The 26998-nt window shown below is 46.9% G+C and overlaps 1 protein-coding gene across 1 annotated transcript; it reads left to right on the top strand.

The window, feature by feature from the left end:
- Nucleotides 1–1602: 1602 nt before the first annotated feature.
- Nucleotides 1603–23284, top strand: PTK6 (protein tyrosine kinase 6). Its single transcript, XM_006132488.5, has 8 exons — nucleotides 1603–2539; nucleotides 3501–3622; nucleotides 7250–7413; nucleotides 16223–16376; nucleotides 17341–17502; nucleotides 19661–19842; nucleotides 21255–21408; nucleotides 22806–23284. The coding sequence occupies exons 1-8, from the start codon at nucleotides 2241–2243 to the stop codon at nucleotides 22991–22993; spliced, it is 1425 nt and encodes a 474-aa protein (XP_006132550.4). The 5' UTR covers nucleotides 1603–2240; the 3' UTR covers nucleotides 22994–23284.
- Nucleotides 23285–26998: the final 3714 nt, after the last annotated feature.

Below are 26998 nucleotides of genomic sequence, written 5' to 3'. Positions count from 1 at the left end.
CTGGAGGGGTACCCCTGTGCCCAGGAAACTGCTGCTGGCCCCAAACCTGAGGCTCTGCCACCAGTGGGCAACCCAGTGCGCATAGGGTCCCAGCTGTCGCCGGCCCTGCACCTAAGGCATCCCAGCATACGTGCAGGCTCCCAGCTGCTGGCTCTACTCCTGGGGTCCTGGCTGCCAGCCCCGTGTCTGAGGCTCTGCTGCCACCCAGGACACTGTGTGCAGAGTTACGGCCCAGGATGCTGGGCAGCAGCAGAGCGCCAGGTGCGATAGCAGCAGAGACCCTGGTATGGGGCCATCAGCCAGGACCCCAGGAGTAGGGCAGCTGCACTGGATCTGGCCCACAGCCTGAAGGGACCTTGCCACAGCTCCGGCAGCCCATGGGAACACAAGGGTTGCTGGGTAGCAGCAGAGTCTGGGCATGAGGCAGCAGCCAGGAAGGAGAAGCCCCGGGAACGGCGTCGGCAGGCATGACCCGAGGCAGAATTTAATCTTTAACGGAAACTAGCGCGCATCAGGTGATCGGTTAACCAGTTAAATTCTTACATCCCTAAGTGGGCTACTGTTTTGCATGACCTACGACTAAGCAAACCAAGGAAATACAGCCTTGATAAGCCTACTGCGAGGTGGGTGCACAACTGGTTGGCATGATCATACTCAAAGACTAGTTATCAATGGTTCACAGTCCGGTGGGAAGGCCTTATGAAGTGGCCAGTCCCACAGGAGTCTGTCTGGGGTCTGGTTTTAGTCAATATTTTCATACATGATTTGGATAACGACAATTAGAGTATGTATGTACAGTTTGTAGCTGATGCCACGCTGGGAGGCATAGCAAGCAATCTCCTTGGAGGTCAAGATTAGAATTTTAAAAAATTACTCCTCGTGCCTCAGTTGCCCTTCATGCTACCACGTCCCACAGTTTGAGATCTGCAGGTGAAAAGCCCTGTATGGTCTCTGTCCAGCACCCCTCAAATCCAACAGGAAGTGTTCCACAGACTTCAATCTGGCCCCATAAGAGTGACAGGTTAGGGGGACCCCATCCAAGAGGGGTGCACATACAGCAAAATGGCTCTTATGGGGCAGCTATTACATATGGCACATAACCGGGTAAGCCAACATCCTCCTGGGCCTCTGTTTTGGGGCATGAGAAAGCCACTGACCACGCCTCCTTGCCCCAAAACCAAGGCCTGGGTACTGCCTTACACCCTTTGGGTCATACATAATAAACCGCCTTTCTAACTTGCGTGAAATCCTTCCTCGGACTTAAGAATTGACGCTAAGCCTCTCAAATTCTGCTTTGTTCCCTTTTCCCTTCCCCTCTGCCTCTTTTCCCATTTTCTCTCACCTCCCCGTCCTCCTTTTTTACCCCCTTCACTCTCGTCTTTCTCTATAAATTCCTCTCCCTCTCTTCCAGGATATCATAGGCAGGGGAAGGCACAGCCTTCCCAAACCATCAGCCTGGCCCCACCCACACTCCGCCCCCAGAACGCCCACTGTAGGCATACTGGGGATGGAGTGTTACTGCCCCCACCTCCCACCATGCCCATGCTCCAGGACTGGGGAGGTTGGGGCCATACACCTTCCACCCTCCCCGTGGTGCTGGGGAGGGGTTGGGCTGCATGCTGCCCCATGATCCTGTGGTGGAAGGGACCGGGCCTGGGCAGAAGAGGCGGGGCTGGGCTTGCTTGTTTCCCCCAGCCCTACCTTCACCCACCGCTCATGCTCTCTTCTCTCCTAGCACCTCTGACCCCCTTTTCTCCCTCTCCTATGTAGCAATCTACAGCTGGGTGACATTCACTAAGGGAGTGTGATTGTGACCTAGCTAGTTCAGGGCCCAACAGAGAGCACGGCAGCCACCCAAATAATACCCCATGTTCCTGCTGGGCTTCCCAAGGCCAAGAGGAAGTCTGTCCTACCATAGTTTGCTGCTAGGGTGTGAGCTCTGGACTTTAGCTCCAGGCAGCCAAGCTTGCTCAACAGGGCAGGTGCCTTGGGCCCACCTGAGACCTGGGAGTCACACACTTGGCTTCCTTCTGCCCTTTTATTGCCAACAGAGGCGTGGCAGAAGGGCAGGGCAGTAATTGAGCTATCGAGTGCAGAGGGCGTTATTGCAAAGCCGCGTCTGACCTGCCTCTAGTCAGCTGATTTGGCAGAGTTGCACAAACACCTTCGGAAGGCAGCAGGAGACGCATTTCCCAGGGCGGCTCGGCAGGGCTCCATAAAGAGCTCATGGCTGGAAGGCGATGAGAACCTCGTTGGCGTTGGCTCTTGGGAGACCGAGCGCCTGCCCTAACGCCGCGCCTCCGTCGCTCGGCAGCATGAATTCCAGGCTTGCAGCCCCACCTCTTTACACCAGCCTCTGGGACTTCGAGGCCAGGACACCAACAGAAATCAGTTTCTGGGCAGGAGAGCTTTTCCAGGTCACCCGGTGTGAAGGAGAATGGTGGTGGGCCAAGAAAGTCGATGGCTCACACAAGGTCCTGGCCGAAGGCTACGTGCCTTCCAATTACTTAGCTGAGCGGGAGACAATGGAAGCCGAACCGTAAGTAAAACCCTGCCGGGGTCGGCGACCTCACCCCCGTTTCATGCTGGAAGAGAAGTGGGATTTGGGTCTCTCAGCCACATGGCAGTTTAGCTGAGCCAAGCAGGTTGGTGTTTGCCTTGGCACCTGCTTCATATAAAGGGGCTTGGGTCTGTATGGGAACCTACAGCCCTTTTAGGAAGGTCTGGGTTGCAATGAAACACCCAGGCTGTTAGCCAGGGCAGCTGTGTAATACCCCCCAGGGGCCAGGCTAGAGAGAACTTATGGCTGACACCCATGTGCCCCCCATAGTCAGCAGAGCCGACAGCCTCCCTGGGCAAGGTGGGGGGGGGGGCAGCGCTGCACTCCTGGGAGGGGCGGGGCTAAAAAGAGAAGGGGTGGGGCTGAAGGCTGCCAAGTCCTTAGCACTGCCCAGACCACACCATGCAGCACTTCAGCAGCGATTTAAAGGGCCCAGAGGAACTGCCTCTTTTGCTCCCTCTGTCCCGTTGCTGGTCCTGCCTGCAGTGGATGACGCAGATGGCCTCTGGAAGGGAAGCAGGAAGGGCTGGATATGTAGGGCCCAGATCTCCGGCATGCGCTGGCTACCTTTGAGCCATACCAGTGACACGGAGCTGCCTTGGGGTGAAACTTCCTGGCCTAAATCTATGTCCAGGGCGTTGGGGTCTGGGTACTCCCCAAAGACAATACAGCGACCTCACAAGGAATCATAGATGCTGAAAGAGACCGGACCTCCCTTAGCGCGAGGAGCATGTTGATAGAGCGGGAGCAGAGTCCTGTTCACTGAAGCAAGTTCTTGGTGGTTGGAGGTGCAGACCAGTGATACTGCGAAGACTCTCATTGGCCCCCGAGTTAGAGTAGAGCTAGGTAGGCTGGTGCAGATCTCTCTCCCTCCCCCACCATGCGTGCAGACATAGAAAGACTCCATCTCAAGACAAGTTTGTTTTCTCTCCTCTTCCAGCTGGTTTTTTGGGCAGATCTCACGTTCCGAGAGCCTACGCAGGCTGCTGTCAGGAGAGAACAAGACAGGGTCCTTTCTAATCCGCATCAGTGAGAAAAAAGAAGCTGCATATGTGCTTTCAGGTAAGTCTATTTCTCTCCCTTTTTCTCGCCCGCTCTGTAACAAAACACCAGTCTTAGACATCTGAATATGAGATTTCAGTTTCTGGATTATTTAGTAACTTCACAGGAGCCAGCTATACTAAAGAGAGACACAGTCCCTTTTTTTGAATTGGCTAAACTGGAAGAGCTCTCCCTTTAAAGCACCCTGGCATTCGGTGGCATGTCTTGGTTGCTTTTTAAATTCCTTTTTTTTTTTTTTTTTTTTTTTTTAAGGAAGGTTTTTTTCTTCTTTCCTTGTTGCTATTGATAAGGCCTTTTCCCTGCAGTAGAGAAACTGATTAGCTAGTTACTCTGGGGAAGTGGTGAAACTGACCCTAAACAAACTTTGTCATGATGAAAATACACCAGTGCCTCTTCCAGCCATTTCTTTCCTGTACAGTGATCTTGATAGGTACGAACCTTTTGGAAAGAAGCATGCTTGGCTGGGTAGGGTGTCTCTTTTAAAAAAACACAGGTGACCACTCTTCCTTGCATGGTACAGAAATCACATGGTATAGATTCAACCTCAAGCCAAATACACAGGGACAGCTTGGAATTACAATACATATGCACATTCAATTCAATTACTAATGGACTTAATCAAGATATGGGGTGGTGGACCCTTTATCACTGAAGGTGCTGACAGCTTTCTGAATGCTGTCCTTCCTGCTTTAGCAATCTATCCACTGACTCGGATCTTTATCTACTCAGGGTTAGCACCCTTTCTCCTGATACTTTATGTATAGAGGTAGGGGGGTGGGCAACAGAGCATCTTTCTCCCCCCCTTCCCTTCTCCTATTTATTTCGAGTTTTCTTATCCCCTAGTCATAACTCCCGTCATCTGAAGAAGTGGGCTGTGCCCACGAAAACTCATGATACCATCTACATGTTTTGTTAGTCTATAAAGTGCTACCAGACCATTTGCTTGCTGTTTTGTTCAACCTAGATCAAACACAGTGACAGTTTTTCCTTTGAGCCAGCTAATTGAGATCCAGACATTGAAACCTCATCTCCCACAGAACGACGGCTAGACGTAGTGATTCCAAACATCTCCGTTACAAGCGGACAACAGTAAAATTTGCAGCATGAAGTTCCAATGATTAATCTGCAGCTGCTGCACAAAGCCGTAGGACAATACCTACCAGGAAACAGAGAAAAAATAGCTCCGATGTTTGCCAGTAATGGGTGATTTAAGTTAAGGTCAGGGCCTTAAATGTAAACATGTATTTAAACCCAAGAAAACCAGTTTCAGCTGAAACCGGGGCTTGTGAGTTCCAGGGAGATGTGTTGGAGGGCATGTGTCTAACACAGGTGTACACTGGGTCAATGTGCAGCCAGGAACAAGGATTAGAAACACAAGATAAGAGGACACTGGATTAGTCTTTGGAAGTGGTTGAAAGGAACCGACATACTAACATTTCTGAATGCATTGCTAGTCATCACAAATGCACGTTCTCGTCAGATGCATATTTGGTTTATTTCAGATCCCGGAAGAGGGGCTGGAACAATTTGTATAGTGAGAGTACTGAGAGCCATTAAACCGAACTGTAAACCGTGTATCTGGTGGAACCCCCTTCAAGCCAGGGGGTGCTGTAGCATTTACCACACCTCTAATTTCAGCACCAATGGTTCACGGAGTGCGCAAGAGGTTTTATAGACACTTTATGGTAGACACATCCTCTGTCTCCAGGGTTACAAACATGATTACATTAAGGGCTTTATTGTGACAGCTTCCTTCGCCCCCCTCTCACCCCCCGCTTTATGAAATTGATATGTGGCTACAAATATGCATAACAAAATATATTAGACAAAATATTTCACGTAACCTATCAATTTTAATGTCACAATCTGCTGGGAGTTGTATATCTTATGTTGGTGTTTGTACCACACTTGTGTGTAAAGTTAGAGATATTTGGTAGGGCATGCTTTATGGTTTTAAATGTGCAACTGAAAGCCAGCAAGGGTGTTTCCCTCAATGTCTGAGTGATCACCTGTAAGCAGCCTCTTTTGTCCAAGCAGTGGTTGATCTTAGGAAGACATGTGACCACCCCAACTGGTAGGGTCTGACCATGGAATTTTCCATGGAAGGGGAGAATGTGAAACAAAGAAATCCTGCCCAAAAGGAAAGCTATTTAAGATGCAAAGTTTTCAGGCTCTTTATTTTTGGACCGGCATGAGACTCCCAAGAGAATGAACCAGATACCCCAGGGGAAAAGGTCTTCTCTGACTTGGAGGTTTAGCTGAAATAAGAACAATTTTAGGGTACGTTTGTACTGAACTTTTACTGTATTAGAACTCGTCAGGCATCTTCGGTTATTTTGAATTTGTAATTCACTTTGCTCTGCCTGTTTTCACTTGCAACCACTTAAATCAGTGGTTCTTAACCTCTTTGGCACTGTTACCCCTTAAGGTTAACCAACAAACCAAAATTACCCCTCCTTTTTAAAAAGGCACTAGACAAAAAGAAAATTCCGATTAATCATTTTTATTGTATTTTATTTTCTCGTACATTATGCTGAACAAAATTGAACACCTATTGTATTTTAAACTTATTACCCCTCGAAATATGCCAAGTTACCCTTCGAGGGGTAATTACTCCCAGATTAAGAACCCCTGACTTACATCCTGTTGTTTGTACTTAATGAAATCACTTTTATTTCCATAAGCTCCAATAATTGTTACCTGGAGGAGCAATCAGCGTGTACCTTTCCTCTTTCATTGTTAAAGAGGGCTTATCTGAATGATATATTTGGGGTTCTGATCCCATTTGGGGAGTGGGTTTCCTGGAAGCTTGGCCCAAAACTGCGTTCTCCTCAGACCTGAAGAGGTTCAATATCTGTATTGATCTTTGCGGGAGCAGTGATCTCATCTCTGTGCCTTGGCTGGGAAAGACCAGGAGATCTGGCCCAGCAGGACTGGGTGGTGAGAAGCCCCAGAAGAAGGAGGCAAGTTCCAGGCTATTTCTACACAGTAGCATTATTTCGAAATGACTTGATCTGCGTTTACACCGCAAGCAGTTCTTTTGACATAATGTTGATATACTGTCAAGCTGGAGGACTGCTTACTCCAACTCCTGTCACCCTCATTTTACAAGGAGTAAGGGAAGTCTAAGGAAGAGTGCTCTCTCTCAGATTTTCTGCTGTGCAGACAGCACCAAAAGCCGAATTAAGCGATTTCGACTTAAGCGATGCAATGGACATAGCTTGAGTTGCATAGCCCTGCTGTGTAGACGTACCCTCAGTGGCTTTGTCAGCACACCGGGAAGCACTCCCAAAGTGATCTTTTGTGACCGCACCCCATCACACTTCTTTTCAAAGCACCCGCCATTCGGGAGTCAATGAGAGGGACAGATTGTTCCCCCCCAGACCTAAGTGAAAGCAAGCTGGTGATTGTACTTAAAAATCACCCCCTTTGATTCTGAAGCTGATGCGCAGGAGGTAGGCAGACCTGGTACAAATCCATACCTGTCTGTCACCTGCGGAGGTGTGTGGGGAATGACTTACTGCCTTCTGGCATCATGTCAGTTCCTGGAATGGGAAGGAAGCCACATATTTAGTAACTGCTTTGCATGGTGGGTGCCTTCTGTCTCTTTCTTCCTTGACTTCACAGTTCGGGATGACTCAATTGTGAGGCACTACAAGATCTGGAGGAACGCCCAGGGGCAGCTCTACATGAACGCTGCGCTCTCCTTTCCGGATCTGCTCAGCCTCGTGGAGCATTACAAAGCAAAGAACCTCTCCCACGGCCTCAAGATGACAGTCCCCTGCTGGAAGGTAAACCTGAGCCAGCCAAGAACTGCGGGGTTGATGCTTGTGGTGGGATTGTTCGCGGGTGTGTGAGTCAGGAGATGGCTGGGCAAGCTTGAGGTCTTCTGGCATGAAGGCTTGGAGGTCAGAAGGGCTCAAGAGAGGGATGACTGGGTGAAATTCTATGTCCTGTGTTATGAGAAGGTCCGATGGGCTAAATCGTTGGGTGAAGTTCTCTGGTTTGTGCTGTACAGGATTGCTTAAAATCTATCAGTTAGACCAGGAGACTTGAAATGAGAAGCGAGAGAAGCCTCCATCTTTGGGGCACAACGTGAAACCTACCTGTGCCTCAGTTTCCCAATCTGTAACACAAAGGCTATGTCTACACTCGCGGCTTCTTGTGCAAGAACATCTTGCGCAAGAAAACGTCCACACTGCCATGTGCGAGCTGTGCTTTTGCGCAAGAGCGCCCATGGCAGTGTGGACGCTTTCTTGTGCAAGAAAGCTCTGGTGGCCATTTTAGCCATAGGGCTTTCTTGCAGAAGAAATCCCTGCTGAGCATCCACACTGCCCTCTTGCGCAAGAGGGCTTACCCCTGTCAAAAAAGAGCATAGCTCTTGCGCAAGGAGCCTTCTCTTACCACGCCGTACTGTAAATTTACTTGCGCAAGAGCGGGCGGGCAGTGTGGACGCTCTGCAGATTCTTGCACAAGAACGGCTGTACTTGTGCAAGAAGCCGCGAGTATAGACATAGCCAAAGAGAATAAAACCCGCCTTGGGGACATCAGCAAGGAGCAGATGTCATATAAGCACAGAGGGGCAGATGTTAAAGGCATTTAAGTGCCTGGAGAGACAGATAAGCACATAGTAGCATTTTCAAGAGTTGTTCAATGGGTGAACCTCCCAACTGTCATTGAAATCAATAGACATTAGATCTGTTTTGGCATTTATCTGCATCTTCAGGGGCCTAAAAACCGTTGCCAATCTGGCCCCAAGTATTCTTATTGCCAGGTGATGCATGAGTTGACACACTTATACCGTGGCAAAAGATACTGTGGTCTAGATAATACTTGGTCCTGCTGTGAAGGCAGGGGGTTGGACTAGATGACCTCTCCTGGACCCTTCCAGTGCTACGATTCTGTGATTCTGGGACTTCAGTCAGAGGTTACAGGCCTGTGGCAGGAGTTTGTAGGTGAGATTCTGTGGCCTGCCATGTGCAGGAAGTCAGAATAGAAGGTCACAATGTTCCCATTGGACCTTAACGTCAGAGAGTCCATAAGGAACTGGATAACATGCCTGGTCATGATGGAATCCAGGAGCTCAATTTGATTTAGCTCAGCAAAGAGACGGTTAAGAAGTGTCTGGATAACACCCTGTAAGACTCTGCATGGGGAACAGAACTTTGACAACATTTTCAGACTGAGGTCTTCTCACAAGAGCCATTGGCTGGATGTTGAAGCTCGACAAATTCAGACTGTAAACAAAACATCTTTTTTTTTTTAACGGTGGAACACTTTACCACAGGCTGGGGTGGAGTCTCCATCATCGGCCATTTTAAATTCCAGATTGGGGTGGTTTTCTAAACCAATATGCTCTTGTTCAAACAGAAATAAATTCAGGGAAATCCCATGGCCTGTCATATCCAGGAGATCATGCTTGTTAATCACAATGCTTCCTTCTGGCCTTATCAATCTGTGAATGAGTAAACAAATCAGCCACTGACACAGAAATGCAGACTTCCTGCCAATCGAACACTGCCATCTAGTGACTGCATGTATATGATAGACTCCTGGAAGAACTCTGCATCACTGTGTGCACGCAGCATTAGTGTCCTTTGCAGATTTCTTTGCTTCCCAACAGAAAAATGGGGAAGCAAAGAAAACTGTGGGGAACACAAGCCCCTTTCCAGGCAGCCTGGGGATGTCTCTTCAAACACCTGGAGCAACTGGTGAGATATAAATCACTGTCAGGCAGGCAGGGCTGGTCATGTATGTGACTGAGTGAGTGAGAGAGACTCTGTCCCTTTTGCTCAATATTGGGGCACATCCAGCATTGTGTGGAGAGAGGCCCAAGGCATGCTGTACCCCCTCAAGCAGAGCACAGAATGCAGTTGCCTGCCTGCTTAGTTGTTAATACTCCGATTGTCGTTATTATGTTGTTGCCATTCTTAATTTCCCCAAGATCATAAAACAGGTGTAAATGTTTTAAGCTCTTTCACATTTCCACAGTGGTGTACAGGAGCCTTATTGTACATGACACAGAGGGGCACCTCAGCTGGGAAGATCTATGTGTTTTCTTGCTTTTGTCCTCTGCCCAAGTGGCACGATGGAGTTTGATTAGACCTCCAGTCTCATTTTACATACCTATTTTAAAAAGAATTTGAGGGCAAATAGGATATTTACCAAGCAGTCAATAAAATGTCAGGACAGTCCAAACCAAGCACTTCCCCAAGTAGCCAGCCAGGTCCAGATGAAGTTCCTAAAGGGCAAAGGAATAGTCGTCTTTGTGCATGACATGACTGACCTTCGCATCCTGTGCTGCAAATGGCTACACCAGCTTCTCGTGCTCGAGAATTCTCTACCCAGCTGCAGGCAGAGGGGGACAAATTATTTTGTGCACCCTGCAAGGTTGTTCTCAAATCACGGTCCATGGTGTGTAATTTGTTGTTCATTTTGCCTCAAAAAAAAACCCAACCCCCCCACAAACTGAAGGAAGATACAGCTCAAGAGGAAGACAGAAACAAGAATGCTGAAAAACAAAACACAGATGGAGAAAGAACATGTGCGGGTGAGTGGAACTATAAGAAAATGTTATGATACAGAAAAAAAAGTAGCTTAGAAGTGCTATAGTGAAGGGGTCTCTTCACTTGCTTGGAGATCTTGAATAGACAGCTGTTTTTAAAAGTTTTTTTTTAAAGATATGACTAAGGTCTGGTTTTTGTTGCTAATACACTCTACACTACATCACTTTTGCACTTTCACGTGTTGTTTTACCAATAATTATAATTTAATAAGGCACTTTCATTATTGTGTGTGAGCCTCCTTGATTAGAGGCATAAGCCGAATCATTAAATAGTACAATCGACATGTAATCATGATTGTTTACTATATTACAAATCTAAATTACAATTGAGGCATCCAGAACTAAATATAGCAAAATGCAGGACAATGTAGCACTTTAAAGACTAACAAGATGGTTTATTAGATGATGAGCTTTCGTGGGCCAGACCCACTTCCTCAGATCAAATAGTGGAAGAAAATAGTCACAACCATATATACCAAAGGATACAATTTAAAAAAAATGAACACATATGAAAAGGACAAATCACATTTCAGAACAGGAGGGGGATGTGGGGAGGGGGGGAAGGAAGGAAGGTAAGTGTCTGTGAATTGATGATATTAGAGGTGGGGAGAGTGGGATGTTTGTGAATTAATGGTATTAGAGGTGATAATTGGGGAAGCTATCTTGGTAATGGGTAAGATAGTTTGAGTGTTTGTTCATTCCTTTTTGGAGAGTGTCGAATTTTAACATGAATGACAGTTCAGAGGATTCCCTTTCAAGTGCAGATGTAAAAGGTCTTTGTAGCAGAATGCAGGTGGTTAAGTCATTGAGAGAGTGTCCTTTCTGGTTAAAATGGCAAGAAACTGTTTTTTCTTTGTGATCTTGTCTGATATCTGTTTTGTGGGCATTAATCCTTTGGCAAAGTGTCTGAGATGTTTGTCCAATGTACATAGCAGACGGACACTTTCGGCACATGATAGCATAGATTATATTTCTGGATGCGCAGGAATATGTGTTCTTGATCATATAACTCACTTGGTTAGGTCCAATAATGGTATCAGCAGAATGAATATGTGGACAAAGCTGGCAACGGGGTTTGTTGCAAGGGAAGGTACCAGGGTTGGTATTAGTGTGGTATGTCCTGTGGTTGTTGGTAAGAATCATCTTGAGGTTAGGTGGTTGTCTATAAGGCTATGTCTAGACTGCAAGCCTCTTTCGAAAGATACTTTCGAAAGAGCCTCTTTCGAAAGAGAGCGTCTAGACTGCACGTTGAACTTTCGAAAAAGCGGCTTGCTTTTTCGAAAGAAAGCATCCAGTGAGTCTGGATTCTCTCTTTCGAAGAAGCCCTATTTACATTCAAGAACGCCTTCTTTCGAAAGAGGAACTTTCGAAAGAAGGCGTTCTTCCTCGTAAATTGAGGTTTACCGCCATCGAAAGAAAAGCCGCGTTCTTTCGATTTAATTTCGAAAGAACGCGGCTGCAGTCTAGACGCAGGTGAGGTTTTTCGAAAAAAGGCTACTTTTTTCGAAAAAACCCCTGAGTCTGGACACAGCCTAGGAGACTATGGGTCTGTCTCCCAGAGCCTCTTGGAGTATGGTATCCTGTTCCAGTATAGGCTGTAGTTTATTGATAATGTGTTGGACAGGTTTAAGTTGGGGGTTGTAGGTGATGACAAGTGGTGTTCTATTGTTGGTTTTCTTGTATCATCAATTCACAGACACTTATCTTCCTTCCTCCCCCCCACCCCCCGCCTGCATCCCCCTCCTGTTCTGAAATGTGATTTGTCCTTTTCATATGTGTTCATTTTTTTTAAATTGTATCCTTTGGTATATATGGTTGTGACTATTTTCTTCCACTATTTGATCTGAAGAAGTGGGTCTGGCCCACGAAAGCTCATCATCTAATAAACCATCTTGTTAGTCTTTAAAGTGCTACATTGTCCCGCATTTTGCTTCAGCTACCCCAGACTAACACGGCTACATTTCTATCACTAGAACTAAATATATTGTGGATGAATGTACTGATCTATGATTGAAGATGTTACCTAGATAGTAAACATTGGTGCTCACTCAAGACTTATTTAACTTGTCTACTTGCAGATGTGTACAACCTGAGTGAAGACATTAACAGATGCTCACTGTCCCTTGTTAAAGACTGACCCCACACTTGAGAGAGAATTTTTTGACAGCAAGAAAGGGAATGGTGGTGCAATTCCTAGTAGGACACAAAAGACTGAAACCTGAAGTGTGCCTCAAAAAAAAAAAAGGAAAATGTCAAACTGAAGCTTGAAGACAAGAAAATTGCTGTTATCTTGGATGAACGCTGTGATGATGAGGCAAGGTCATTTCTGAGTGTGCTGTTCAAACCCTTAGAACCTGCATGCTAACTCTTTTTTTGGTGGATATGGTCTTGTGAGATGCTGTTAACCAGTCAACTGTTTCACAGGCAGTAGTCAATGCAGGGCATGAGTCCCAGGCGGATTATGGAAATGTTCTAATCATTGATATTGCCAATGTTAGTTTCATGAAAAAGGCTTTTGATTCTGCATTTTCTACACTGTTTCCAAATTCTGTGCCTCTCCCGTGTTTAGCACGTATTGTTAATTTAACTGGTGAATCATTCAGAAAGCCTTTTTAGCAGGTTGATACATATGTAAGGTGCTCCAAAACCATATTCTATCACTGAGGGAGTGGGAAAGTGATGTACCTCCATTTCATGAACCAGAAACGGAGTCTTCAGGAGTCTTCAGATGCAAAAGCATCCGTGCCTTCTAGCCCAGGTAGAACAGCTGGTTCCATGATGTTCGGTGTCACTCTAAGAACTTTCAGTTCTACCAGTTGAACCTCTCTAGTCCAGCAATCTCTGGTCTGGCAACATCCGTGGTCCGGCATGATTTTAGTGAGCCAGATGTCCACTTATCATGGGCGTGGCCAAATTTCCAACAGTCCCATAAAGTTTGTTTACAGCCACCAGTCCTGGCTCTCAGGTTATATCTACGCTGCCAGTTTTTTCGGCAGAAGATATGCAAATCACACTCATTTGCATATCTTCTACCAATCCTTTTTGCGGAAGAGGTTTGGCTGCTAAAAAGCCCCATGTAGACAGAACCATTTATCAGTAAAACCTCCTTTTTCGCCAGATTGTGTCAACCTCGGTTTGAGAAATAAGGGATCTTCCGAAAAAGGGCTTTTTTCCGACAAATGGCCCCGTCTACATGGGGCTTTTTATCAGCAAAACCTCTTCCACAAAAACAATCAGCAGAAGATATGCAAATGAGAGCACACTTTGCATATCTTCTGTCCAAAAAATCCTGGAAGTGTAGACATAGTCTCAGTGCTGTGTGCTGTTGTTTAGCTCTAATTTACTCCTAAATGTCTTCTAAGAGCCCAGCAAGCAGTGGATGTGTTGGTAATGCTGCTAGACAATATTGACCTTCTGTCCAGAAAAATCTTTGGTTCAGCACCTGTAAGATCCTGAGGATGCTGGACAAGAGAGGTTCAATCTGTACGAAAAGTTCTTCAATGAAGAGTGCAAAAGCAGCTGTGTAACTTTGCCAACCAATCAGGAAAAGCTCAATGGCTCAACTCAAGATGCACGATTAAAAGTACAGATCACTTTTCTAGCACAAAAAAACCACGTTCTCAGTTTAAATCTGGCATTGGAGAGCAGGAAGACTTCACTTGCTGGAAGAACAGCAGATATATTTCACTTTACATCTGGAGCTCCCTTCAGAACGTACCTCAGAGCTTTTCAAAGTTGGGGAGGCAAAAAAACTTATCTGCTGTTGAAAGACTTGCCCTTCCAGATTTGTTTAAAGAGACAGTCCATGAAGCATCTGAAAAGCTTGAAGAAACAGTTGTCATTTGGACAACAAGGTCTGAATTTTCTGAAGGTTTGTAGGTTATGACTTGCAAGAACACTGTATTTTCTAGCAATAGCTGTTTTTTCTGAGGTATCTGAAATGGAACTAAAACAGTACAGGGAAAAGATGGTGGTTGAAGCAATTCTAAGGGGATCCTGTTTTGTAGACATCCAAGTGTTTCAGCTTTTGGTGAAAGAGGATTCCAAATATAGTCAAATTGGCCTTGAATTGCACACATAGGGTATGTCTAGACTACATGCCTCTGCCGACAGAGGCATGTAAATTAGACATACCGACATAGTCAATGAAGCGGGGATTTAAATATCTCCCACTTCATTAAAATAAAATGGCTGCCACATTGTGCTGGCTCAGCTGATTGTCAGCTCAACGCGGCAGTCAAGACGTGGATTGGTCGACAAGGAAAGCCTTTGTCGACCAATCCCTTATGCCTCGTGAAACGAGGTTTACAGGATCAGTTGACAAAGGTTTTCCTTGTCGAACGATCCGCATCTTGACTGCTGCGTTGCGCCTACAATCAGCTGAGCCGGCACAACACAGTGGCCATTTTTATTTTAATGAAGCAGGGGATATTTAAATCCCCACTTCATTGACTATGCCGGTATGTCTAATTTACATGCCTCTGCTGGCAGAGTCATGTAGTCTAGACATACCCATACTGTCTCAAACTCTGCAAAGAAAGGTTTTCACTGTACAAGTTGATCCTTTCTGCAAGAAGGAATTCACTAAGTGAGAAAAACTGGAAGGTGGTTTGTTCTTTGTACTATAATTTAAATAAAAATACTGGATTGTATTAAAATGCAGGATAATGATCAGCAAAAATTAATGACTTTCATGTGTGAAAGTTTGAACAATTAAAAGTGAGATTGTACTTTAATTTGCTGTTTGGTGTTGTGAAAAGTAATTTCAATGAAAAACCAGAATTATAACTGGAAAGCAGGGTATTGGCTACCAAGCATTTGTAACTTAACTTTCATCTGTTTAGGACATGCCGGGTCATTTTTGTGACTTTTTTCTATATTGTGGTTTAAATAAATTACTACAATAATTGAAACTGACATGATTATGTTGCATTATTTTGACAAATTAAATATGCATAATGTACAGATTTTTTAATTTGGCATAATTCATGTAATTTTTGGATGCAGAATTCCCCCAGGAGTAAAATTATACTACAGATTGAACTTCTCTAGTCTTGCACCCCAAGGACCTGACTGGTGCCAAATCAGAGAATTTGCTGAACCACAGGAGGTCAATATGGTCTAGAAGTTTTACCAGCACTTCCATTGCGTACTGGACTCTTAGAAGACAATTAGTGATAAATTAGAGCTAATTGACATCACAGAGCACTGAGAACCAGGACTGGTGGCTGTAAACAAACTTTATGGGACCACGGGAAACTTGGCCACACCCCTGCTAAGTGGACATCTGGCTCACTAAAATCATGCTGGACGATGGATGTTGCCAGACCAGAGTACTGGACTAGAGAGGTTCAACCTGTAGTTCTTTCAAAGTTGTATGTACAGTCATTGCCCATACTGTAAGATCAACAGCTGTAGAAATTAAATTTGCTTGGAAAAATTGATCCGTGGAGTAAATATTGAAATTGGAGGAGTGACCTTCAGAATGATGCTGGCAAATGTAATGCATAAACATGTCAAGAAATGCCGAAGGAGATGGAAGACGCAAGTTATTAAGAAGCATCTCAGACTGGCAGGTAGCATAGGATTATATTGCAAAAGAGAAAGTAAAGAAAGAGAAAAGGTGACGTTTTGTAAGCAGAGAAAAATGTGTGTTGCCCTGCCCCAGATGGTCTAATTGTCTACGTGCTTAATGGTTTCCCTCATTGCGGTCTGCACACATCTCCATGGTATCTGAACTCCCCCGTGGTAATGACATACTGGAGGGGCACTTAGCTTGGAACATCGTGCTGCTACAGAGTGGGGTAGAGCAAATATAACAGTCTTCTTCTAGATGCATAATCACCTTGATCAATTGGTCCATCAGCCCTTCCAGAGAGAGTACCAATCACAGCACATCATTTGTGTTGTTCTAGCCTGTCCTTTGGCCACCCGTGGGCCAGGCTACTGATGGCAGACATATATCTCCATTAATTCCCTGGTGGACTCTCTCAGGCAGAAGCATTGTAAAGCTGTTTTGTTATTGTTTAATCTAGCAAGAACAAGAGCCTCTGCCTCACTGGGATGATTGGGAAATACCCAGAGAAGAATTCAGTCTGGTCAAGAAGCTTGGAGCTGGATACTTTGGAGAGGTCTATGAAGGATACTGGAAGAACAAGGTCAAAGTTGCCATTAAAACAATTCCCAAAGGTGAGAGTTTGTATTCTGGAAGAATGCTTGGGCTCTTTATCTAAAGAGTGGAGCAATGGCGTGTCTTCTTTCTGCTGCTTCATCCTCCCCCACTATCTAGCAAGTCTCAACCACTGGCCAAACCAAAACTCTACCCTTTCCAGGATAATGAGAGTCCAAAGTAACAACAAACTGCAGTTCCAACCAAAATCCAACACTTCATCTCTCAGTCCAGTGGTTCTCACACAGTCCTCTCCCGGAAAACAAACATATTCCTCCCACCGTTCCCACGGTGCTTCATTGGCCTTTTCCCTAGATCTTTTTTCAGATTACTTCCCCCAGCCCATCCTAGCCTCCTTCCCTGATTTCTCTGGCCTATCATTTCAAGAATGCCTTTGAGAACTACGACTCCCAGAAGGCCTTGCTGCCTGGATAGGGTTGTGTCACTGTAGACGTGCCTTTCACTCTGTGGTAGAGTGTCATCCATGGGCAGGAGGTATCATAGGCAGGGGAAGGCCATGCCTTCCCAAGCTGCCTCACTTGGTCCCACCCATGCTCCACAGGAGTCTCCCAGTCTCCCTCCCCCAGCTGTCCATCCTCCCAACACTGGGGCAACACTGGCCATGCTGGTAGCTCAGCTGAGGGGGAGTGGGGCTTTTTGGTTAAGAGTCCAGCCAGCAGGCACAGGGAGGCTGGGGCTGTGCCGTCTGGTTCTCCTCTCTGGCACAGGGGGAGGCTGGGCCATGCTGCCCACTGGAACTCTGGGGCCGTGGGAGGTTGCTGCTACACTGCCTACCAGCTCCCCAGAGCTCCTGATCGGGGGGCAAGATTCAGTGGCCCCATTGTGGGGGGAGGGGCTTGGCATAGAGCAACATTGGCCACAACATGAGACTCTTGGGCTTGCAAGAGGCAATTCAATGTAAAGAACTCCATTCAAGCACCTCATTCCTTTCCGTTTCCTTTTTTTTACCTGGGTCCTTTGCAGCTGACCTGACGTTCCAGGCCACTTTCAAGAATGAAACCCAGGTAATGAAGAATCTCAGGCACAAGCACATCCTCTCGCTCTACGCCATCTCTTCTATTGGAGACCCTGTCTACATCATCACGGAGCTCATGCCCAAAGGAAACCTGCTGGACTTTCTCCGAGGTAAGGCAGGGGAGTGGTGCTCCCAGGTGATTTCAAGCCATGGTGATTGGGAAAAGAGGTTTGATCTTCAGGCCACTCACTCTCTTCCTCCATGACTTACAGCGATGATACTAGCTTAGGTAAAAGAGGGGCACTAGAAGATATATCCTAAAAATTAGAGGATGATTTCCAGGAATGAGCTTTCTTTGGAACAAGTATGGCTGGTCTAGTATTAGGTGAAGCCAATGCAGTTGTAGTACTTCAGATAGTAGGTGTCTCATGTAGAGCACCCAACAATTGAGGCCTCCAGAATAATAGGTGCATATTTTTGAAAATGGTGGTCCAGGCTCTTAGGAACTATGTTGAACCAAAATGTTCTGGGATTGAGCAGGTGGAAAGTGACCCAGCGTACAATTTTTTGAAACCACCTGAGGGTATATCTCCACCCAGCAGGGCAAAAGTTGAATTAAGCTAAGCAACTTCAGCTACATCAAGTGCATAGCTGAAGTCGAAATAGCGTAACTCGGCTTGTGGTGCTGTCTACACAGCAGGAAGTCAAAAGAAGAGTGCTCTTCCTTCGACTTCCTTTACTCCTCATGAAATAAGGGTGACAGGAATAGGAGTAAGAAGTCCTCCAGCTCAACGTTATTTCAAAATAAAGGTTTGCTGGGTGAACGCGAACTTTGTTATTTCAAAATAACATCAGTTATTCCAAAATAACGCCGCTGTGTAGATGTATCCTGAGTGTCTTAAGAAACTGTGTCTCTCACTGGATTCCTAGGGTACGTCTAGACTACATGGCTCCATCGACGGAGCCATGTAAAATAGTTTAGTTGGCATAGTCAATGAAACAGGGATTTAAATAATCCCCGCTTCATTAAAATAAAAATGGCTGCCACGCTGTGCTAACAATCAGCTGATCCAGCTCAGTGCAGCAGTCTAGACGTGGTGCAGTCAACAAGGGAAGCCTTTGTCAACCGCTCCGGTCAACCTCATTTCACAAGGCATACCGGAGAGGTCGACAAAGACTTTCCTTGTCGACCGCGCCGTGTCTAGATTGCTGTGCTGTGCTGGATCAACTGATTGTCGGCACAGCGCGGCAGCCATGTTTATTTTAATGAAGCAGGGATTATTTAAATCCCTGCTTCAATTACTATGCCTAGTAAACTATTTTACATGGCTCCATCGACGGAGCTATGTAAGTCTAGACATACCCCCAAGGTCCAGATTTTCAAAGGGTATTTTAGGTCCCCCTGCTAGATCCATGGGAGTTAGATACCGCTGAGGATTTGCACCTAAGTTGCTTTTTTACAGGAATTTAGGCTCTTAAGTGATTTTGTTGCTTTTGAAAATTTTAACCCAAGACAGTTGTAGCAGGGAGATACTAAACCCAAGTCAGTGAATACCTTACACTTTTCAGTGCTAGATATAATGAATTATGGGGGAAAGTCAGAGGCACAATTTAATGCGTGCTATCCATCTGTCATTGGCTTTAACAACAGAGGGCCTTGTATTGACCGATTAAGTTCAGTGATGCCCATCTACTTTTGTCATCCAAGGAAGATTTATACTGAGATGTATTGTATCAGGGTAGGATGTGTTTCCAGAGATTTTTTAATAGCCCCAATCTTTGGATATTATGTTAGGAGAAAAAATGGTTAAAATTAACATGCTAAGGAAAAAAACATGGTAAAATGCGCAGATATTTTTTTTTTCTATATATTTCCTACTGGGTTTGGTTTTTTTTTCAAAGCTGGAAATTTTGTCTAAATTTCAAAATTTTAAAAATGTCAAGTTAAAATCTCTGGATATTGGGTAAATGTATGCCTTTAGATTTTCTTTCTTTCTTTCCTTCTTTCTTTCACTTGCCAAATACAAACCCAAACCTATTTTATCAGATGATGGAAGAGGTATGAGATAGATACTGTGCTAGCTCTAGAAGTCTTTGGAACTTTTTGACTGAAATGACATTTAACGCATGAGCTGTAATTTTGGGAGTAGAGCTTCATGTTCTTATCCCTGTGTGATTTTCACATGGGCTTCTATGACTGGCAAAAGACAACGGTGTGCCTTCCACCATCCAAACCTCTTTTCCTTGCTTTGGTCCGCGTGGTCATTGGATCTAGAGAATACGCTTGATCTTAGCCTTTCATAGGGTCTTTTGTTCACTTCTGATCAGGGCCGGAAGGGGAGAATCTGCAACTGACCGACCTGGTGGACATGGCATCCCAGGTGGCTGATGGGATGTGCTACTTAGAGTCCCAGAATTTTGTTCACCGAGATTTAGCTGCAAGAAATATTCTTGTTGGAGAAAACAACATCTGCAAAGTGGGGGACTTTGGGCTGGCCAGGCTTATCAAGGTACTGTAAACCAGTTCTGGGCTGATTATGGTTGGAGTGGAAGGGGGAAGAAAGGAAATAGTGGGACCCAGATGAATCCCTCAGTAGGCATCTAATAATATAACTGAGGCCACTAATGGTTAATAAGACTACATCTATACTGCACCTCTCTTCTGCAGAATCTTATGCAAATGAAGCATGGATTAGCATATTGCCATGCTTCATTTGCAGAATTAATTAGATGCCAGTTTTGCACAAGAGGCCTTTGCACAAAAAAGAGCTGTGTAGACGGCTCCTTTTGCACAAAAAAAACCCCTCTTGCGCAAGAGCCATTCTTCCTCATTTTTTCAGGAAGAACGGCTCTTGCGCAAGAGGGGAGTTTTGCACAAAAATGAGCCATCTACACAGCTCCTTTTTGCACAAAAGCAGTCCCTAATTAATTATGCAAATGCGCATGGCAATATATTAATCTGCACTTCATTTGCATATGCTTTTGCAGAAGAGAGGTGCAGTATAGACATAGCAACAGATTAATAAACAGGGCTCGACAAATAATGTAATCTACTCACCCGTGGCGAGTAGATTACAACCCGGAAGAGCCAGCACAGAGCGATCTGCTCATGCGCAGAGCACAGAACCGTGCGAAACCGCGCAGCTGGCAAGCGGGGCTCACCGCCATTTGGCGAGCCCTTGATAATGAGCCATATCCTGCTGATGATTACCCCCAGACAGCCTGCACATGGATTTCCTCCATGGTGCTCTGAGTAATGTTCAAATGTGGCTAACTTTGAGTGCACAAATTAATGGACCACCAGGGCATCTGCAAGGGAATTCTCTCAGGGCCTGATTCTGCAATCAGTCTCATGCAGGGAATAATTCCATTCAACTCCGGAGGAGACAAGAGGGGAGGAAGGATTGTAGAACAAGGCTAGCAGAAATGGATCCAATGATCCGTCAATAGTCCACAGCAGATGCTTCTCACTCCAAGACAACATCAATGATGAATGCACTAACGATCCCTTAGGGCCAAATCCCTGTGGTTGCAGAAGGCCTGGGAGCTGCAGAAGCAGTGAGGTTTGGCTGGATAAAAGTTGAGGGGTAGGATATGGAGACAATATGGGATGTGGAGCCCTGCCTGTCCTGTAGGAGAAGGCCAGAGGTGGAGTCTCCTGCAGGTGGGGGGAGAGGGGGAGCATGGGGGAGTCATGGAATACTGCTACTGCACAGAGTTTCACCGCATGACGGGAGGGAGATTCCTCTCTCTCTTTCTGCTTTGCCCAGTTTTTCCGACAGGTCTTTGGACAGCAACAAGCAAGTCTCACCCCTGTAACATCCCCGTTTTGTTTCCTTCTCTTCAAACCCCCTGGCACTGATTTTTAACACCCGGAGGCTGTCTCGACCTCTCCTTTTAATCACAAATGTTGTGTTTGCAGAATGACGTGTACTTGTCTGACGCCTACAACATCCCCTATAAGTGGACAGCCCCCGAGGCCATTTCCCAGGGACGCTATTCCATCAAGTCCGATGTTTGGTCTTTTGGGGTCCTGCTATATGAAATTAGCACCTATGGGCAGGTTCCATACCCAGGTACTGTGCCTTACGCCAGTGATATTCAAACGAGGGGTCGCGACCCAGTACTGGGTGGTGGGATGTCGGGCGCTGGGTCTCGGTGCTGCAGGGGGATCCGGTGACCAGTGGGGGCACTAAGGCAGCTCCCTGCCTGTTCTGGCACCGCAGACTGTGCTGTGCCCTAGAAGTGGCTGGCAACAGGCCCAGCTCCTAGGTGGGGGGTAGGGGAGAGCGCACAGGCCCCTGCCCCAAGCACTAGCTCTGCCCTTCCATTGGCTGGGAACCTGCTGTTGGCTACTTCTGGGGCACAGTATGGTCTGTGGTGCCAGGAGAGGCAGGAAGCTGCCTTAGCACCCCCACTGCACTGTTGAAAGGGAGCCACTCAAGGTAAGCCCCTCCTGCCCCAGCCCTGACCCCCCTCCCCAAAATCCAGAGCCCCCTTCTACACTCCAAATCTCTCCTCCTTAGCCCTCTACTGAAGCCCAAACTCTGGTCACATGATGTTGGGTCACAGGCATCAACAGTTTTTCCTTCAACTGGGTCATAGGAAAAAAAGTTTGAAAACCCCTGTCTTATGCTATGTGCAACTCCTCACCATTTAGTTTCATTTCAGGGGTTATCAGTGGGAAAGAACCTGCTTTGTGTTTGGTTTGGAGCCAAGGCTGAGGCCTCAGCAATAAGCCATGGTGATTAGAGATGGGCAAAAAACAGATCTTTTTAATTTACTGGTGATTAGATAGATAGATAGATAGATAGATAGATAGATAGATAGATAGATAGATAGATAGATAGATAGATAGATAGATAGATGTTTTGACTTTGAGCATTTTGGAAAAGTTTATCTTGAGAGAATTAAAAATTGAAATTTTAAAACAGAAAGTCACTTCAAATGGGAAGCTCAATAAATTTCATTTGTGGTTTTCTAAAGTGAAACATTTTGAGCTGGAGTATTTTTCAAAAGTTGTTTTCCACCAGAAATCATTTAGTGAAATTGACATGAATGCACACATTTCTGGGTTACCAAAGCTGCATGCTTCACTGAAAATAAATGTCAAAAAATTTCACCCAGCTCTCATGGTGTCAGGACATATGTTACATGCATCAAAGTCTAGGAAGCATTTTTCTTCAGATTGTATCCCTAGTATAAAGCAGATTAAAGGCTCCTGTCTGCCTTCAGTTACTCCAGTGTATTTCCCACTCACTTCCATAACTCACTTCCATAACTCAGGGCAGAATTGAGCATGGCAATGTACATTCCAGACACTTTCCCAAATACACATAAAGATGCTTCAAGAAGGAATCATGGTACTTACCCCCAAAGATATTGGATTCCTGTTCCCATTCTGGCTACACTTGGAGTAGTGAAGATTCGCTGCATTTGTGCTTCTAACACACTTTTTCTCCCTTCATTGCAGGTATGAGTAACGGTGAAGTTTGCCAAAAAGTCCAAACAGGTTTCCAGATGTCCTGCCCGCCAAAGTGCCCATCCACGCTTTACAAAATCATGAGCAAGTGCTGGCACCTCAGTCCAGATCAGAGGCCAGATTTCCAGAACATTAGAGGGAAACTCCAAAGTTTCATGTACTATGAGAACCCAGAATGACAACTGCACCAGGAGCCATCCTATTCTTGTTTCTTTTCACCTCTTACATTTCTGTTATAAAGACCTCTAGGATATGAAACCAATTGCTCTCTGGACTCTGAAACAAACAGCCTGGGATATCTGCAGGCTTTTCCTGGATCATTTTCTGCAGAATAGGGATGCCGATGTACTAAGGATGCATGCGTAAAGAACAGCTGTTTCCAGAGATGATAACTCTGTTTCAAAAGCAACGACTCATGTCAGTTATCAATCATTTCACACACACACCAATCTGAAGACACACAAGCAAAACCGTGCTGGTCTGATTTTCTCCTAATAAATGACAATAGATTCCTTCTGTCCGCCTTGCACGTTCATTTCAAGACTTCCTGCTGACCAGACAGTTATATAATTAGGCCTGCTCCATAGACGTGATGGCACTCTGCAGTAGTGTGCATGCAATTCTGTACCACACATTGGGTGCAATCCAGGCCACATTTTTAGAATGATGCACATTGGCCTCAAATCTATGATGTTCCCTTTCTACCCCTCCTTTTTTATTTGTTCCACCCCACTTTATGCAATGTTATCGTAACAGTCCCTGTATGTTAACTATCTCCAATCACCAAATGTCTAGGTAAATGTTTGGGTGAAAAACTTCCAAGCATGATACTCAAACTGTGGGGAACCAACAGAAGGAAAGTTCCTCATCCACCAGGCATGCCCAGAGGTTGTCACCATGAGCATCTCAGTGGGGCCTGTGCCTAATTCCATGTGTAGACTATGGAAAGGAGAATGCACGGTCAAGGGGGAAGATGCTGGGTGTTGCTACACCCCAAATGGGGAAGAATCAGGACTGGACTCTCTAGGGCTAACTAAATGATATTCAGAGGCGCTGGAAAGGATCGAAGCCCTGATGCCCCAGGGCATAACCTCACCTCTCATTAGGGATGGTGAGGAGGAAAGATTTCCCCCAGAGGCTGAGTATCCCAAGACTGCCTGTTGCAGGGTACCTTACACTGAGATAGCTGGTGACTGCTGCTGTCAGACACCGAAGACTGGGCCAGGCGACCCTTGGGCCTGGTTTAATCTGGCTGCTCCCACGTTCCTAGGTTCCTGTGGAAGGCCAATGGGGAAAATATCAGCTCATCCTTAAACACAAAGCAATCTAGGTGGCTTCTGGGAGGAGCCGCTAGGCGTGAAGGGAGAAATCGCTCCAAAGCCAGCGCCCACAGGGAGGGAATGGGTGGCACATCTAGTCCCCCCCCCAGAGCGAGGAAGAGACACCACCTGTGTACGGGCATGTTGCTTAATGCCCACTTGGCTGCTATGGTGACCAGTGGGAGATAAGACCCTATGCAGAAAAAGAAGGGAAATCAGAGTGCAGAAAACTCACAAATGAAATCAATAGGCAGCAGGTTTAAAACAAAAGGAAGTTTTTCTTCACTCAGCGCAGTCAACCTGTGGAACTCCTTGCCAGAGGAGGTGGTGAAAACTTTAACAGGGTTCAAAAAAGAGTTACATAGATTCATGGAGGTTAGGTCCATGAATGGCTATTAGCCAGGATGGATAAGAGTGGTGTCCCTAGCCTGTTTCTCTGAAGGTGGGTGATAGGGGAGGGATCACGTGAGGATTACTTGTTGTGTTCCGTCTCTCTGGGGCATGTGGTACAGGCCACTGTCGACAGACAAGATACTGGGCTAGATGGACCTTTGGTCTGATCTAGTATGGCCGTTCTTAAATCTTTCTGTCACCAGGTGGTGTTCAAAACCCAGACAGCTGCAACCTGCACTAGACAAAGCATGTCTCTGAGTGCGGAGCTGTGGCTGGCTGGCTCAGGAACAAAGAAACTTGTCTGCACAATTGCTGCCATGAAAAGACAACCGTGGCCGGTCAGCTTGTTGGCAGTGGCATTAATGCTGTTCTGGTTTAATACAAACAATATGTGTGTTGCCTGGCTGGTGCTTTCTGGAGGCCGGGCACCCGAATGCAACCAAGCTCCCCCTGCAGACGTGATGTGGAAGAGTAAGGTCAGGAGAGGTCTCTCTCTACCCAGAGCAAGGGCTGCTGGCGAGCGTCCCGCTCAGGTCTTTGCACACCAGCCAACCCAGAACAGGGGGGCCGTTAACAGGGGGATGGCTACATGAAACATGCGAACTTGCACTGTGCTACCTGCTGTGGGCATGTCTGGCTGATCCTTGTTTTCCATTCATTGCCAACGCTGCATTGCCCACCCTGCGCATTCAAAAACCAGCCCCTCCGTCCCCTCCAATCATGGGACTGGCTCAAAAATCATGAGCTCTTCTGACGGAGGTACCAGAACTGGGAAGAGCCTGTCAGGCTTTCGCTTTTGAAGAGCTGCCGGCGTGAAATGCTGCCTGGGTGCATCAGGGAGCGTTTTTTATCCTGTGGTTTTGGCAGGGAAAGGAGCCCTGCTCCCTCCCCCACTCCTGCCCCGGCCCTTCCACCTGTGCCGTTGGCGGGCTGAGGAGTGACATTAAACGAATTTGGCAGAGCAGCCGCCTCCTCTGCCAGCCAAGGCCCTGAAACCTTTTTCCACCATGATCCAGCCCCCTTAGCCTCTGCTCTTGCAGGCCCTGACCCCCCCCAACCAGGGTGGAAGCTGAAGTCAGGCCTGGGTAAAAGCCATCGGGGAGCAACTGTGAATAGCTGCAACCTCATCACTTGCCCTGGGCAGGATTCGGGGGGAGACAAGGGGCGTAGGCCGGGGGCTGCACTTGGCCCCCCACCCCTGAAGGTGGAAGGACCCTGGGTTGCCAACTTCCTAATCACACAAAACAAAACATCCTTGCCCCTCTGCCCCACTCAGGCCAGGCCCCTTCTGTGAGGCTGTGCCCCGCATGCCCTCCCCCTTCCTTCAGTCGCTTGCATCCCCACCCTCACTCATTTTCCCCAGGCTGGGGCAGCGGGTGCAGAAGGGGGTGAGGCCTCTGGCTTGGGAATGCAGGCACCGCGGTGGGTCCAGAAATGAGGGGCTGAGGATGCAGGAAGAGGCTGTGGGCTGAGGCAGGAGGTTCGGGTGTGGAAGGGGGGAGGGCTGTAACTGGGGGTGCCAGTTCTGTGAGGGGGGATAGGGATAAGGGGCTTTGGGTGCAGAAGCGCGGTCGGGGCTGGGGGAGAGGATTGGGGAGTAGGAGGGAGCGTGGCTCCCACCCTGGGCTTCTGGCAACCCTCCAGCCACCAGACTGTCAAAGCAGCCCAAACACTCGGGCTGGGCGTCTCAGGGAGTGTTTCGGTGACAAACAGTGGGACTGGAAATTCCGTCACCGTAACCGAGCGTTCGTATATTTTGTTTAAAGGTCTGCTTGAAGCTAGTAGAGGCAGAGAGGTCAAGGTTAGCCCTCCCGACACACACACACACACACACAGAGTCATCTTGTGTCTCACCCGCCCGCACAGCCCGCACACCCCTTCCCTACACACACACACACACACACACACAGTCTAGTGTCTGCCTTGTGTCTCACCCGCCAGCACACCCCTCCCCTACACACACACACACACACACACACACACACACACACACAGAGTCATCTTGTGTCTCACCCGCCCGCACCGCCCGCACACCCCTCCCCTACACACACACACACACACAGTCTAGTGTCTGCCTTGTGTCTCACCCGCCAGCACCGCCCGCACACCCCTCCCCTACACACACACACACACAGACACACACACACACACACACACACACACACAGAGTCATCTAGTGTCTGCCTTGTGTCTCACCCGCCAGCACACCCCCTCCCCTACACACACACACAGAGTCATCTAGTGTCTGCCTTGTGTCTCACCCGCCAGCACACCCGTCCCCTACACACACACACACACACACACACACACACACAGAGTCATCTTGTGTCTCACCCGCCAGCACCGCCCGCACACCCCTCCCCTACACACACACACACACACACAGCGTCAGCTTGTGTCTCACCCGCCAGCACCGCCCCCCACACCCCTCCCCTACACACACACACACACACACACACACACACACAGAGT

The sequence above is a fragment of the Pelodiscus sinensis genome, chromosome 17, assembly GCF_052426305.1.
Source record: "Pelodiscus sinensis isolate ZL-2025 chromosome 17, ASM5242630v1, whole genome shotgun sequence".
NCBI lineage: Eukaryota > Metazoa > Chordata > Testudines > Trionychidae > Pelodiscus > Pelodiscus sinensis.
Note: the sequence above shows the minus strand (reverse complement) of the source record. Positions and strands in the feature narration are given on the sequence as shown.

Excerpts from the sequence above, each read along its gene's own strand:
- PTK6 (XM_006132488.5), top strand. The coding sequence starts at position 2,241 with ATGAGAACCTCGTTGGCGTTGGCTCTTGGGAGACCGAGCGCCTGCCCT. Across the intron at positions 2,540-3,500 it reads GAGACAATGGAAGCCGAACC|CTGGTTTTTTGGGCAGATCT; the intron begins GTAAGTAAAACC and ends CTCCTCTTCCAG. Across the intron at positions 21,409-22,805 it reads TGGGCAGGTTCCATACCCAG|GTATGAGTAACGGTGAAGTT; the intron begins GTACTGTGCCTT and ends CCTTCATTGCAG.